This window comes from Trachypithecus francoisi, unplaced genomic scaffold (assembly GCF_009764315.1).
Source record: "Trachypithecus francoisi isolate TF-2019V2 unplaced genomic scaffold, Tfra_2.0 Lachesis_group3, whole genome shotgun sequence".
Lineage (NCBI taxonomy): Eukaryota > Metazoa > Chordata > Mammalia > Primates > Cercopithecidae > Trachypithecus > Trachypithecus francoisi.
Genome location: NW_022681468.1, coordinates 30,062,718 through 30,076,818, shown reverse-complemented (window position 1 = coordinate 30,076,818; position 14,101 = coordinate 30,062,718). Strand labels below are relative to the sequence as shown.

At 52.5% G+C, this 14,101-nt stretch overlaps 1 protein-coding gene across 4 annotated transcripts; it reads right to left on the bottom strand.

Annotated features, from left to right (window-relative positions):
* On the bottom strand, positions 1-10,959 carry ZDHHC22 (zinc finger DHHC-type palmitoyltransferase 22). 4 transcript variants are annotated; one of them, XM_033187309.1, is made up of 5 exons: positions 10,368-10,959; positions 9,307-9,363; positions 8,752-8,874; positions 8,002-8,541; positions 1-2,709 (listed from the first exon to the last, which is right to left on the bottom strand). In XM_033187309.1, exons 4-5 carry the CDS (start codon positions 8,525-8,527, stop codon positions 2,444-2,446), a joined length of 792 nt encoding a protein of 263 aa, XP_033043200.1. In that variant the 5' UTR covers positions 8,528-8,541; positions 8,752-8,874; positions 9,307-9,363; positions 10,368-10,959; the 3' UTR covers positions 1-2,443. The 4 variants fall into 4 exon arrangements, with proteins under 4 accessions (XP_033043200.1, XP_033043201.1, XP_033043203.1 ...); XM_033187310.1 differs by lacking the exon at positions 9,307-9,363; XM_033187312.1 differs by lacking the exons at positions 8,752-8,874; positions 9,307-9,363.
* Positions 10,960-14,101: the final 3,142 nt, after the last annotated feature.

Sequence of the window (14,101 nt, the reverse complement as noted above, 5' to 3'; positions counted from 1 at the left end):
TTTAAAACCATATGTTTTATTGATGTTCTTCAAGGACAATACAGGGCCATGTGTACAAATGCTACTCAGGTCTCACACCTGGCAGCCTCCCCACCCTCATCCCCCATTGACCAGTCTGCAAGTAGTCAACATCCTATAGGTCTCCCTGTTGCCCGTCCTCAGGATGTCAGGCCTCACCGTGCTGAGACTTCAGGAGGCTGAAAACGGCAGGGCTGGCTTCTAAGCTTGAGCTCTGGGGTCAGGAAAGAGTCAAGGCCAAAATTGCCCAGACCTTCCCCTCCTCCCTCTCCCTCCCATTGCTTAAGTATGGCCAGAATTGGGGGTGAAGATGCCCCTGGTGACTCCTCCATTGAGGCAGCCTAGGCTTCCCCTCTTCAGCCATCTCTATCACATCCTTTCTTTCCAAATAACCTGCCCCACCAACCACCAAGATGGCAGAGTGACCATTTTTCAGGGGGTGTGAATCAGTGCACAGACGTGACAAGGTGCCCCTGATGGCATGAATCTTGTCATCCTGTTCACCACTGCATTGCCAGTGCCTGGAAGAGGCTGGGAACGTAGTTGGCATTCAATAAATATATGTAGGATGGATGAATGAATGAATGAATATGGGAGGGAGAAGTATGAGCAGGTCAAGCCAGTACTACATTAGCTGTCTAGGAGGCGTGAAGGCAGAACCACAGTAAAGTCCTCCCAATCTCTGCTCAAGAACCCAGGGTGTTGTGCAGCTATCAGCAGATCACTGCAGTTGGCGGTTGGACATTGCAGGGCGTGGATTCAGCACTACTGCCTGCATGGATGTCATACTGGCTTTGGGACCCAGTCAGGAGGGGGCACTTGTGTTGTCCCTACTCCCTTATATGCCCCAGGGGTCTGGTCCTCTGGGTTTCAGAAAACACACAGTAGTGCCTCCACCGGAGTCAGTCAGATGCGCAGGGATGGTCTGGGAATTGCACCCTTATATTCTGGTCATCTCCGCTCCCCAGCCTTAACTCACCACTGCCCCCCATGCCCTGCCACTGACAATGACATGGCTCCATCTCCCTGTCCTCAAATGTCAGTCCCCTGAACCACCCAGGTAGCCTTGTCTCTGCATAGATTCTCTCTTCAGTGGCTGGGTTGGGTACTGATCTTCAGACCCCTCCCATGCCCACACTCCCCTCCAGGAAAGCAAATGTCTCACAGACATCTCTGCAGATCTTGCCTCTGGGTCCAGCAATCACAACCAGGACACCAGAACCTTGGGGTTGGAAGGAATATGTGTAACCTCACCTAGAATAACCCTGTGCAGAAATCCCTTCCACAGCATGCCCGCAGACGACTGCCTAGACTCTGCTGGAATACCTCTAGTGATGGGGCACTCACTACCTTCACAGGCAGCCATTCAAACACTGAAGAGTTTCAGCTGCTGGAATGCCCTTTGTATAGGGCATAAATGAACCCAATTGTCCCTCTCACTTCTCCCTTTCCCATAGGCATTATTCCTATATGTTTCTAACAGCACTTCTCACCACCACCCATCTCTCTCTCTCTCTCTCTGTCTCTCTCTCTGTCTCTCTCTCTCTCTCTCTCTCTCTCTCTCTCACACACACACACACACACACACTTCCATATGGTTATACAGTTGAATACCTCCTTCCTTTATCAGTAATTCTCCTTCCCTGTCCCTTCTTCCTTGCTTTCCCATCATCTGGCAAAGACCTGGGGGCTGGAGATCAAGTAGAAAGGCTGGAAGAGTTCCAGGGAGACGAAGCATCCAGCCAGGTCCTGGACTGGGCTGGGCTGGCCAGATGGGGCAGGGCAGACAGGGAATAGCATTTGGAAAAAGCAGGCCATTGACTTCTGTCTCCCAGAGAAAGGGTCTTGAACCTGGGGGGTGGGGTGAGGGAGCAGCAAGCTACTGAGTTCATTTTCCTACAGAGGGGATGTGGACACACACCCACTCTTTCCCAACTCCCCTAGCTGTTGGCAGAGCTGACTTGGCTGCCTCTTACACATGGTGATTTTAAACATTTGCTAGCCTCTAGGTCCCAGGGAGTCTCATACCAGCAGCAAGAATCCACTCCCCTCTCCCAACATGGGGGCTGAGAGGAAGGGCTCTAGCAGACAGCAGTGATGAATGAGACCTGGTGGAGAATGGATGAGCCAGGAAGAGGGGGAAAGCAGGGATCCCAAGGGGAAGGAACAAAAGCAGAGGCAGTCTAACGGCTAGCAGCCACCTGGCTGGCTCGTGAGGAGCCTAGAAATGCCTGGGGGGACATTTTCCTCCTTGTCATAATCCACCAGCCCACACTGTTCTTATGGGTGGAAGGCGGGGGGAAGATGCTAGGACCTTACCAGCACAAAGTTGTACTGGGTCATGGGTGGAGACAAGGCTGCCATGGTTTTATGCTCAGGAGGAGTCAAGACAGAGAGAGAGAGAGATAAATGACGGGAGTGTCTGCTACTTATCCTGCTGCTTGGAGCTCTCACTTCCAACATTGAACATGGGGACCAGCAGGCCCAGCAGCCACCTCTTTCCGAAGACCTCTTGTAGGTTCTTGCGCCAGGGCCGGGCCCTCACTGCCACCCCCTTCCGCACCTGGTGGCGGGTCTGCCCACGGAGGATCAACAGCAGCTGGTGGCAGCAGAAGCCAGCGCAGGCCAGGCCGATGGCGAACCAGAGGTAGAGCATGAGGATGACGAACATTTCAGAACCCAGGACAGCTCCTGCAGGGTAACAGGAGGGGAAACACCAGAGCCGCTTTACACCCAGGCCACCTGCAGAACTGTGATCTAGGCAGGCTTTCCACTGGGAGGGCGGGAGATTAATGAGATTGACACTACATTTTTTAGCAACCTCAGCGCTGCAGCTGCAGTGAGGGAGAGGAAGAACCAGCTGCCCTAACTTTTTCTTGGTGCGAATCGAATGGCACCTGAGGCAAGAGGGGAAAACTGGAGACCTGGCGAAAACAGCTAAGCTTGATGAGCTTAGCAAGGAGAGCCCTCAGCTCCTGGGGCAGCATCTGGCCGCTGATAACATTTCTGTAGAGTCGGAGATGCCTGTCTCTCTCTGTTTTCTCCTTTTGGGCTGGAAGCAGGGTGAGGGGTTTTGCTCAGGAGGAGAGAGGGGTGAGCTGAGGACCCTAAAGAGGGAGTGGGTGTCTGGGCAGCTGTCTAGACCGCAGCACCTTCTCCGTACTGTTCTGGGAGCGCTGGTTGAGAGGACTCAGGAAAATGACAGCATGATGGAGAGCTGGGAAGAATAAGTCATGAGATTAGTCTCAAGAGCAGCCCAGAGCACCAACATAGAGAATAATTCAGTCATTAATGTTAACAAGAGGAGAGTGTGGCCACCACAGCATTCCACCAGAGCTGGTTCTGTCAATCAAATCTTGCTAGAAGAGGCCCCCAAGGTCATTGGCCCTGTATCATGGGGCAGGATCTCCCCAGAATCCCTCTAAACCAAGCAGTTCCTCTTACTGGTTTGAAATAATCACTGAGTAAGAGCTCCCACACTCTTCCTCAGAGTTTGGATGGCTGGTCCAGGCTAGGTTTGAGTCTCCCAGCTGTGTGGACTTACACAAGTGTCCCAACCTCTCAGTTGAAGTTCACTCATCTGTACAATGGGTATAATAATACTAACGATTTCATTCGGCTGCACGATTCAAGAAAATGATGTACAGAGTGGTCAGCATTCCGGTTCACACTCAGTGTGGTGCTCACAGCAGAGGGTCATTTTTACAGAGCAGGAGACTACATCCAAAATGAGTTCAAGTTTAACTCCTGAAACTATCAAGCTTTCTCCTTCTCCTTTTCAGGGCTTAGAGTCCTGGCTGGGCTGCAACTTTGGCAGCTGTGGCAAAGACACTTACCTTGATCTGCCCAGCAGCCAGGGCACTGGACCCTGGCATTAATTCGAAAGTCCTCCTTAGCCCTTGGCTCCCTGTAGGGCAACCCTATCACCTCCTCTGGTGGGGTGGGGGTATCTCCACTAAGGACTCCATCTTACAACCTATTCTGCCCCTGAAAATCTCAACCATATTTTGCCCTTTCCCTAGCCTTCTCTTGCCCCAGCCCACCTCTTCCCAAGTCTCTCCAGCCTCCATTTTCCAAAGTCCTGGGAACTGGTCTTTCAACATTTGTCCAGTATGAGCAGTGGTGGACTCAGCAATCAGGGAGGATGTGGATCTGATTCAGATTCTCTCATTAGAAGCCTCCTCTTGTCCTCATCCCTAGGAGCTTGGATACCCATTTTTTTGTTGTTGTTGTTTGTTTTTTGTTTTGTTTTGTTTTTTACAAAGCTGGAGACAGATAGGCCCAGCTGCCATTTAGAGCAGCCCCTCCGCTGGCCCAGGGGCAGTAGTGGGACAGGGCTCACATTGGGCTGTGCCATTCCCCTGACCCACTTCTTCCTTGTCGGCACAGATTAGCTTGGGCAGCCATGTGCGGGATGGAAGATCCCAGGTCCATGGTGCCCTTTGGCGTGAGGAATGCTGACAGACAAAGATGGCCCTCGAGCTGTGATGTGAGAACATCAGAGCTGTCAAGCTTGGGCCTGCCTTGCAACACTGCCCCAGGAATAAGCCTGGGCAGATGGAAGTCATTTCCCACAGGGTTTTTTCCTGGCACTAAATCAAGGCATGAGAAAAAGACCTTGCGGCCTTTTCTTGGCCCCATGCAGCAGCTACAAAAGGCTATTCTGGGGACCTGTTTTGTCTAAAAGTGTTTGAAGTTACCTAGCCTGGCTGCTTCAGCTCCTCTTAACTGTGTAATAATAGTTCTGCTTCTTTTCAAAAATCACAGAATTTTCCCAATGGGCCTAAAAGGACACATCAGTCAATCTCCCCTGCCCCTTCCTCCCAACAAGCATCTATAACACCTTTGACAAATAATCACTCAGCATACTTTTCAGTACATCCAAGGACAAGTAGCTGCCTCCCTCCCAAAGTGGCTCATTCCAGAAGCAGCTTCAGAGAGGCAGCCCCCAAGAGGCAGTGTGGTGTGGTGGAAAGAGTATGAACTTTGGAGGCTACAAGCCCCAACTCCAAATCTTGATTTGGAATCATACCAGCTGTGTGGTGTTAGTGCAACTTAACCTTGCTGAGTCTTTGGTTTCTGAGCCTTAAAAATGGATATGATAATATGGACTTGTCGTGAGGAATGGGTGAAATGTGACATGCATAGTGGATGGTACATAACAGGTGCTCAATGAACTTTAGTCCCCTTTCCCTCCTACTGCACTTTCTGGTAGCACCCATCATGCTGGTGTACTTACCCAAATGCCAAGATACAGGTCAGAGGGTGGCATCTCCCAGATAAGAATAAGATTCAGAGAGGTGACACAGCAACATGTACTGGTCCCACAAAGCCAAAAGAAAGGGCAACTTCTGACACCTAACTAACTAGCCGCCTCCCTCTTTGGATTAGCTGAGGGCCTGTGGTTGGCAGCCACCTTCACACTAGAAGACCCCTCCCACTTTTAGCTCTCAAGGCCCAAACTCACGGCCATCCATGCTCTGGTGACAGATCTGACTCAGATCTGTACCAGAGTTGGGGACAGCTCAATTTCTTTCTTTCTTTCTTTCTTTTTTTCTTGAGACAGGGTCTTGCTCTGTAGCCCAGGCTGGATACAGTGCAGTGGCATTATCATAGCTCACTGCAGCCTCACACTCTTGGGCTCAAGCAATTCTCTCACCTCATCCTCCTGAGTAGATGAGACAATAGGCACATGCCACTATGCCTGACTAGTGTATTTATTTATTTTTTATTTTTGTAAAAACGGAGTCTCACCATCTTGCCCAGGCTGATCTCGAACTCAATTTCTATTAAACAACCCATGCTTTTTACTCCTTCCTGTCCACCTGCCCTCCTGAGCAGATGAAAGACGGTGCTACCAACTGTTCGGATTGAGGGTTGGGGAACAAGAGGAATGGGAAAGGGAAAGCTGAGCAGGTGGGGTGTATGTCATGGGAGGGAAAGAAGGAGGGTTGTCAAGAGGAAAGATGAAAGGTCACAAAGGATGAGATAGGAGAGTTAGAGGTAAGAAGTCTTGGTCGCCTATTCCCAGTGGATATGGTGAGGAAGTGAAAGACACTGGAACTCATCCTTATGCTGGCACAGGAGTCTGGGCCCCAAGGTGGGCACTCACTGGCTCTGTTCTCCCATCAGATCAAACCTAGCACATATGGACAGGACTCAAGCCCAGATTTATCTCAAATCAAACCATTTCAAGGTCTTCCTTCTGGAACCATCCATTTTTACGGTTGGCGAAACTACTTGGAAAAGAAAGTATAAGCAGGCTTGTTGGCTCTTCTCATCCCTCCACCTGCCTGTGCTCACACTCCACCCCCTAGCCCACCCACCCACCCTCCCCCGTCCTGGTTATTTTGGTCCCGGCAGCCTCCTGTGCCAGTGCTGGGATCCAGAAGGCCTGAAAGCTGTGAGTTCTGGACCCAGCTCAGCCACCAGCCCTGAAGGCAGCCCCCGTAGCTGGGTCCCCTCTGTATCTCTGTGTTCCCACTGCCAAATGGCATGATAGTTCTGTGCCTGGGAAGAACTGGGCTGTAGTTACCACAAAGACTGAAATGATGGCTTCCCCCAGAGTAGAGCAGAAATTTTATGAATGTTCAGCCCAGGCACCTCAAAACAATCTTGGGCTTTCAGTGGAAGTAGCTGCCCCCTGTCTTTCTTTGCTCCTAGAAGGCCAACAGGTGAGGAAGCATGCTCTATTCCCTGAGCCACTACAGAAGAGCTGTGGATTAAGGACCTGAAAGGCAGACCAGAGACTGCCACTCAGTAGTAGGAAGATACTGGGCAAGCCACTTAATCCCATCTGAGTCTCGGTTTCATCATCTGAGAAATGGAGATAACAATGCTATACACGAAGGCCCAAGCATGCAGACACTACCGATTGTGGAAGCTAAGCCATTCAGAGTCAAAGGCCAGGATAGGGAGGAAGTGGAAGGAAACGCAGTAGGAGCCAGTCTCAGGGCTGAATAAAGTGGTAAGAACTGCCACCAGGAGCTGAGTACTTCTAGGGCCAGATATCAGGGAGCGGTCCTTGTGCATACCAGTTAAAGTGTAGTCCTCAGCCAGGTGCAGTGGCTCACACCTGTAATCCCAGCACTTTGGGAGGCCGAGGTGGGTGGGTCACTTGAGGTCAAGAGTTCAAGACCCGCCTGGTCAACATGGTAAAACACCGTCTCTATTAAAATTACAAAAATTAGCTGGGCATGGTGGCACGCACCTGTAATCCCAGCTACTCGGGAGGTTGAGGCAAGAGAATCACTTGAACCTGGGAGGTAGAGGTTGCAGTAAGCAGAGATTGCGCCACTACACTCCAGCTTGGGTGATAGAGTAAGACTCTGTCTCAAAAAAAAAAAAAATGCCTGCCTCTCCCACCCAAGTTCCCTCTGCTCTGAGCCATCAGCAGGCTGGAGAACAGGCTGGTGAGGTCAAACATAATAGGCAGGGGGACGAGGCTTAGTCTCCTGCTGGGCTGGGCTGGCAACAAGTTCAATATTACTGCAATTGGTTGGTGAGACCTCTGGAGAGAAGAGTCCTTGGGTGACATGTAAGCAGGACTGGGGTCCAGGCAGAGGACGGTCATAGCGTGGTTGTACCTCATGGGGCTACATGGAGGAATGGCCAGCACCCAGCCGTGCCTGGCACACAGCAGGTATATTACCTGGATGCCACAACTCTGTGAGCATATGGACAGCATGATGGATGAGGATGATGGGGGCTAGGGGGGAGGTGGCCAATAAAATACAGCATGTCCGCTTAATTTGCATTTCAGATAGGCCATAGCAAATTTTCTCAGTATATCTCATACAATATCTGGGACATGATTATACGAAAAAATTATGAGTTGTTCATCTGAAATTTTAATTTAGTGGAAGGGTCTGTATTTTTATTTGCTAAATCTGGCAACTTTTGGGGCTGGAGTTTGGGGCCCGGCAACCTTTGGGGTGGGAGGTCTTTGTGTAGAGCCCAACCTGCCTGCCAAGGCCCACTCACCGGAGAAGAACTGGCTGATGGAGGTGGGCAGGAGCGTGAGGAAGGCCAGGGGGTGGGCGAAGGAGATGGAAAGGACCGCGGAGATGTAGGCCACGCCGGCTACCATGGAGTAGAGGCAGGCCAGGGAGGTGTAGAGGCAGAACAAGACGAAGTTACGCATGTTCCTGCTGCCGATGCAGTTGCCGGTGAAGAAACAGTGATGATCGTGCCTCAGGGTTACTCTGGCGCACACTCGGCAGAAGTGGGTGCTAGGTGAGGGGCACGGAACCTTCCTGGTCAAGGCCCCCTGGCAGGCGCCCAGGTCGTCTGGGGAGTTCTGGATGACCAGGACGTAATTGCCCAGGGCGTTGGCCGAGAGGAATAGGAAGAGCGCCCCGTGGAGCAGGGCCGGCGAGAAGAGCCGGGCGGCCGCGGGGTCCTCGCGCATGCTGGGCAGGAAGAGGAAGAGCTGCAGCACGAAGGTCACCAGGGAGATGCACAAGAAGTAGGCGGGGGCCACCACGTTGAGCAGCCGCAGGGCCAGCATCCTCGATTACATTCCTGCGGGACCCGGGGTGAGAAGAGGACTGACTGACTGCGGCGTCCAGGGGGCGCCCTCGCGCGCTCCTCCGTGCCGCGCCTCTGGGGCTCTGCACGCGACTCCACGCCCCCAAACCCCTGTCCCGCCGATTTCCCCTCCCCAGTTCCCTAACCCCGGACCAGGCAGGCCAGAGACCCCGAGCCCGCAGCGGCCTCGGGTCTAGGCCCTACATGGGGGTGAGTGTTGCCTGGGGTTTTGAGCGAGCTCGGTGCCTTGGCGCGGTAGAGTCAGGCACAGCAGTACAAGTTGTGAGGGTGGGGGGCGCTGGGGGATAGGACTCCTCCCCTCTGTGGCTGTGGAAACAAGCCCAGATTTGGGATTTCTGGTTCAGACCTCCCTAGGAGGAGAAAGGGAAGGATTTGGGGTCGGGGGCAGAGGTATCAGCGGCATTTGAGCTGCTGGAAATCCTGCTTCACACTTCCCTTTCTCCTTCCCTGCGCCCCCACCCACACACACATCTTGGGCAGCACTCAGGGACCTCACCGGTTACCCAAGGCTCTTTGGAGGTATGTGTGCGTGCGGGACCACGATGTGTGTGTGTGTCCTTGTCTGTGACTCTGTACGTGTAATCTGTGTGCGCTTGAGTATCTGTATTTGTGTATGTATGTATCTGCGTGTACAGACACGCAGCCTCTGCCACCTAGCTTAAAAAAATCAATTAAAACAATCGATACACTCACACTCGCTCTCGGGCACCGGGTGGGGTGGGGACGCAGCCAGAATACCTGTGTCAGCGGGTCCTGGCCAGCACATCTCTCCAACGCTGGCTGCCCGGGCTATTTCTTTGCAAAGAGCGTTTTCATTTGAGGCGAAATTAAAATCCCCCTTTCGCGCCCGCCTCCCGCCCTCCTGGTGAGAGAAACCCAAACAACCCTCATGGCGCCTAAATCCTTTCCATGCCGACAAGCCCGCCCTGGGCGCACGAGTGGATGCTTGGCCGGCCTTTCCTGGGATCGACCCCGCCGCCGTGCGCAGCCCTCACAGCGTCCCCATCCCACTCCACGCCTCACAGCCGGGATTCCTGGCCAGCTTCGGAAGCCACCGAGAAATAGGATTCCGTGCGCCCGAGAGAACTTTTCCAGGGGCTAAGGAATTGGCCAGCCGGAGGCGCGAGAAAAGTTCTGGGAAGGCGGTTGCACCTAGGATGGGCGGATGCCACGGGGCCTCCGTCCAGGCTGTCCCGTCAGGACGGGGCGACTGGTCACCTTGGAATCCCCTTTGCAGGTCCCAGCGCCCCCCGGGAACCCGCAGCCTCCGCGGAGAGCGTGGGCCTCTCCCTGCAGCTGGGGCGCAGCGCAGTGCACGCCACAGGGTGGTCGCGGGGGCCTGGGCACCGCCCCCAGTCATGCGCCGCCGGGGGCTGCGGCGGCGCTGCCGGCCCCAGAGAGCCCTTGGCCTGGGGCTCCGGCGAAGCAAGTGCCTTCCCCGCGCCGGTCGCCAGGGGGGCGCGGGAGCAGCCAGATGCGCCGCAGCGCTGGGAAGGCGGCGAAGGATGGGGGCTAGGGGAGTGAGGGGCGCTCGGTAGGCAGTCTCAGCCCGGGCCCTGCGCGGGAGAAGGGACAGCAGAGACCGCCCGTGGGGTCCCGGGGCTCAGGGAGCTGTCCTTTGAGCACTGGCGCCCGCCTCGCCCGCGGCAGAGGGCGGCACAGCCAGAGCCTTGGAAAGACCGGCAGCGCCGGCGGCCGCGGGCTTCTCGGCCACTGCCTCCCGGACGCAAGGGAAGCCGCCCCCCGCGCCTCCGCCGCCTCACTGCCGCCGCCGCAGAGGGGTGAGGAAATGAACTCACCGAGCTCTGGTCGCCGAGAAGAGGAGCACCGGACGCCGGCTCTCGCCCTGCCCGAGGCTGCAAAGTTGTGGGCTCGGCCCGGCTGGCTCGCAGCCTGCGCTTCGCTTCGGGAACTGGGCAGGTAGCGGGGATGTGGGGAGGAAGGAGCGGGCAGCTGCTGTTTTCCCACTCGGGCGCCAGCGAGTAGGGGCAAGGAAGCGGCGGGGACGGCAACTGGGCACCCCCCAGCCCCGCCACCCCTCCCTCCGCTCCTGGGGGCGGTGCTCTGACCGCCAGTCTCAGCATTGTGGACTTGCCCCCTCCTCCCCCCTCGATTCCCCTTGAGCGGGCTGGGGCGCTCTGCCTGGTTTCAGCTGCCCATTCCAGCTGGGAGATTGGGATTCAGCCCTGATGTGGATTCTCCAGACATCATCCTGCCTTTCCCTCTCGACTATGCCCCACGACCTTCCCTGCTCTCCACTCGGACTGAAGGAACCCTGGGGGTTTGAGAGGTCGGCTTGCCAGGGCAACACCCGTGAAGACCAGCGTCATCTCCTCGGAAAGGCTGTGTACAGAGGATTGGGAGTTGGGACTCTGGAGCCTGTCTACCTGGGTTTGAATATTCACCATTCACTACTGTGAAATCTCAGATTCCAGTTTCTTCGTCTGTAAATTCCAGTGTAATCTTAGATTCCAGTTTCCTCATCTGTAAAACAGAGATGTGAGGGTTAAATGAAAATCTATGTAAAACCCTTAAACAGGGCCTGCCCAGGGCAAGCACTGCTTGATTAGATCATAATTAGAGACACTACTTATCGCGCCCCTGCTAGGTAGCAGGCACTGCACTAAGCCTTTAGCATAAGACGCTTCCTTAATCCTCTCAGCCTGATCTAGGAAGCTGGCTGAGCCCCATTCTGGGGATGAGGAGGTTGAGGCTCAGAGAAGCTAAGTCGCATGTCTAAGGTCATACAGCCATTAAGTGACAAAGCCTGGACTTGAACTTTGTTCTAGCGTTAATGCTCCTGCTCTCGGCCTCCACACAACCCAGCATCACCCTGGGACCCATGGGTGTCCCTGATTTGGGAGAAGGAAAGACAATGGGAGTTTATCCAGACACAGAGCTTGAACTTGGAGCTGCTTCTTCGGGCCCCACCCCCACCTTCCTATTTCTATTTCCTTCCCCTTCCAGGGCTCCGCTATTCTAAGGTGGGTACCGTGATGCACCAAGAGGGTAGTCACACCAGTGTGTATCAAATAGTGGGGGGCGGGGGGAGCAGAGCCTTAAAAACATCAAACACTGCAGGAATATTGGTGCCATCACCATCCTCAATTTCCTGGGTGTCATAGCTCACCTACCTGCCCTGTTCCTCTCCTCTGGGTGATGGCATACTTAATAAATAAATAAGTATTTATGCTTTCTCAACTGGCTGATTAAAATGAGCAATCCCTTGAAATGAGGGCCATATGCTAATCAGCTCAGCCTCTATTCTCGAATAACCAGACGCTGTTCCTCCGTAATTTATCAGCACACATCAAAATAAAAAAGAGGCCAGGAAACCTTTTCGTGTTCTAAAAGCATCTGACATGTAAGTGAAAGAACAGTATGCCACATGGTGGCCGTGAGCAGCTGGTAGCCCTGTGAGTTCCAGTGGCCACAGGACAGACACGGGGAGGCACACATGGCCCTTTTTCCTTCAGAGCAGCTTTGTCTCATCATTGTGGCTGTCTGGGCCCCTTTTCACAAGCTCTGTCTGCCTCTCACATGGGCTTGGCAGGGAGGGAGCCTGGGGTGCTCGGGTTTGGGTATACTGACTGAAGATCTCCATTCCCCAAATACCTTGTGAGTCGGGTGGTATTTCTAATTTTATTTTGCATATGGGTGTGAGGTGGGAAGGTGTGTGTCTGAATTTGTGTGTATGAGGAAAAGGAAAGAGAGAAAGAAGCTAAGCGAACGTGGGAAGATGTTAGTGGGGGAAGGGAGTATTCAGTCAGGAAAAGGAGATCTGGTCATCGAAACACAAATGGACAAGGACAAAATTTATTTAGAAATATCATTTATCAGCAGAAAAGGACATTAGAGCTTCAGATCTAAAGCTAGTGATTCCTCAGCTCCCCTTAAGGAATGGAGTGAAGGGAAGCACGGCAAATGTCATTTTGTTTTTCTAAAACATATGCTTATCCCTGACAAAATCAATAGGGAGGCAAAATCAATATGAAAACTTCACTTGGATTCTGGCCCCATGAGAGTCAAGCAGACCAAAAATGAGCATTTTATTGCCATTTACCAGCTGTGTGATCATGAGCAGGTCATTTAACCTCTCAGCTCTCAGTATTCTCCTCCATGTAATGGGAATAAGAATGCTGCTGTTACTCTGTGGTGATGATGATCAAATGGGATCATGTAATTTAAGTGCATTAGCGTCTCCCACATCCTCTTTAGGGCTCCTCTTTTCATACACAGAACTCTGCTCTGTTTTCAACTAAAATGAGAGCTCCTTGCCTATGTTGGAAACGTTTTGGGGTTTGTTCCATATTTCCTAATAGGATGATTTGCCCAGAGTCGACACTGAGTAAAAGTCTCTTAATCGATGAATTGCTACTGGTCTGTCTCTGAAAGGAAGAGCTACATTCTGAGGTCTTTGAAATGTCTGGTGAGGACCAGACGCAGTTGCTAACACCTGTGATCCCAACACTCTGGGAGGCTGAGGCAGGCGGATCACCTGAGGTCAGGAGTTTGAGACCAACCTGGCCAATATGGGGAAACTCCATCCCTACTAAAAATATAAAAATTAGCCAGGCGTGGTGGCCGGTGCCTGTACTCAAGAGGCTGAGGCAGGAGAATCTCTTGAACCCAGGAGGCAGAGGTTGCTGTGAGCCAAGACCATGCCATTGCACTCCAGCTTGGGTGACAGAGCAAGACTCTGTCTCAAAAAGAAATGTCTGGTGAGGACACATTTGCCATTGATCTTGCAACCTGCCACCACCCACCCTGAGTCTAATCTCATCCTCCATACAATGACAGAAATAATTTATAAACCACACTCTCCATTGTTCTTGTAGATTCCTATAGTTAAGCCATGACTGTACCTTCAGGCAGTCCCATGGGGGCAGGGACACAGATAAGCATCTAATTGCTGTGCAGCCTTTTCCTGGAGATACGTACCCTCAATCTTGCTATTTGGTGGTGTTATTTGAATAAAATGAATTCCCTTTCAAGTGGAAATTATTCCATTTTGCCTCAGAGTGTTGTATTACAAGGAGAGAAATCCATGTAGCAAGCAGCTTCTGCCTTGAGTGAGTAACCCCGCCTCCATGTCTGTCAGGCCTATAATGCCCCAAATGTTTTGGATGGAGAGTATTCCAAGATGCAAGGAGCTGCACCTAAGAAGGCTGGTGGGGGTTTTCTTCATTCTCATGCTCTTATTTCAGATAGATCAAGGTGAAGATAGGCTTGGGTCAGGATGCTCTTTAGTGCTGACAGCAGGTCATAGCCAGGGATAAACACAGAGTGCTTCCCAAGCCTCAGAAGGCTTACAAAGATGCCATCCCTGCCTGCCCAGATTTGGAAAACATGCAAGTGTAATCTTCATTTTAGCCAACTAAATACATGAAAATTGGATTATCACAGAATTTCTATTTGGAGGTGGTAATTTATTTTGCTAACGATGTCTTCATTTTAACAACGATAACATTAGTTTGATGTAATAAAGTGCTTTGCAGGCTACAAAGTACATCCACATAATTAAAATTTCACC

Coding starts and splice junctions, on each gene's coding strand:
- ZDHHC22 (XM_033187309.1), bottom strand. CDS start 8,527: ATGCTGGCCCTGCGGCTGCTCAACGTGGTGGCCCCCGCCTACTTCTTG. Junction 2,710..8,001: donor CATCAGCCAGTTCTTCTCCG/GTGAGTGGGCCT, acceptor GTTACCCTGCAG/GAGCTGTCCTGGGTTCTGAA.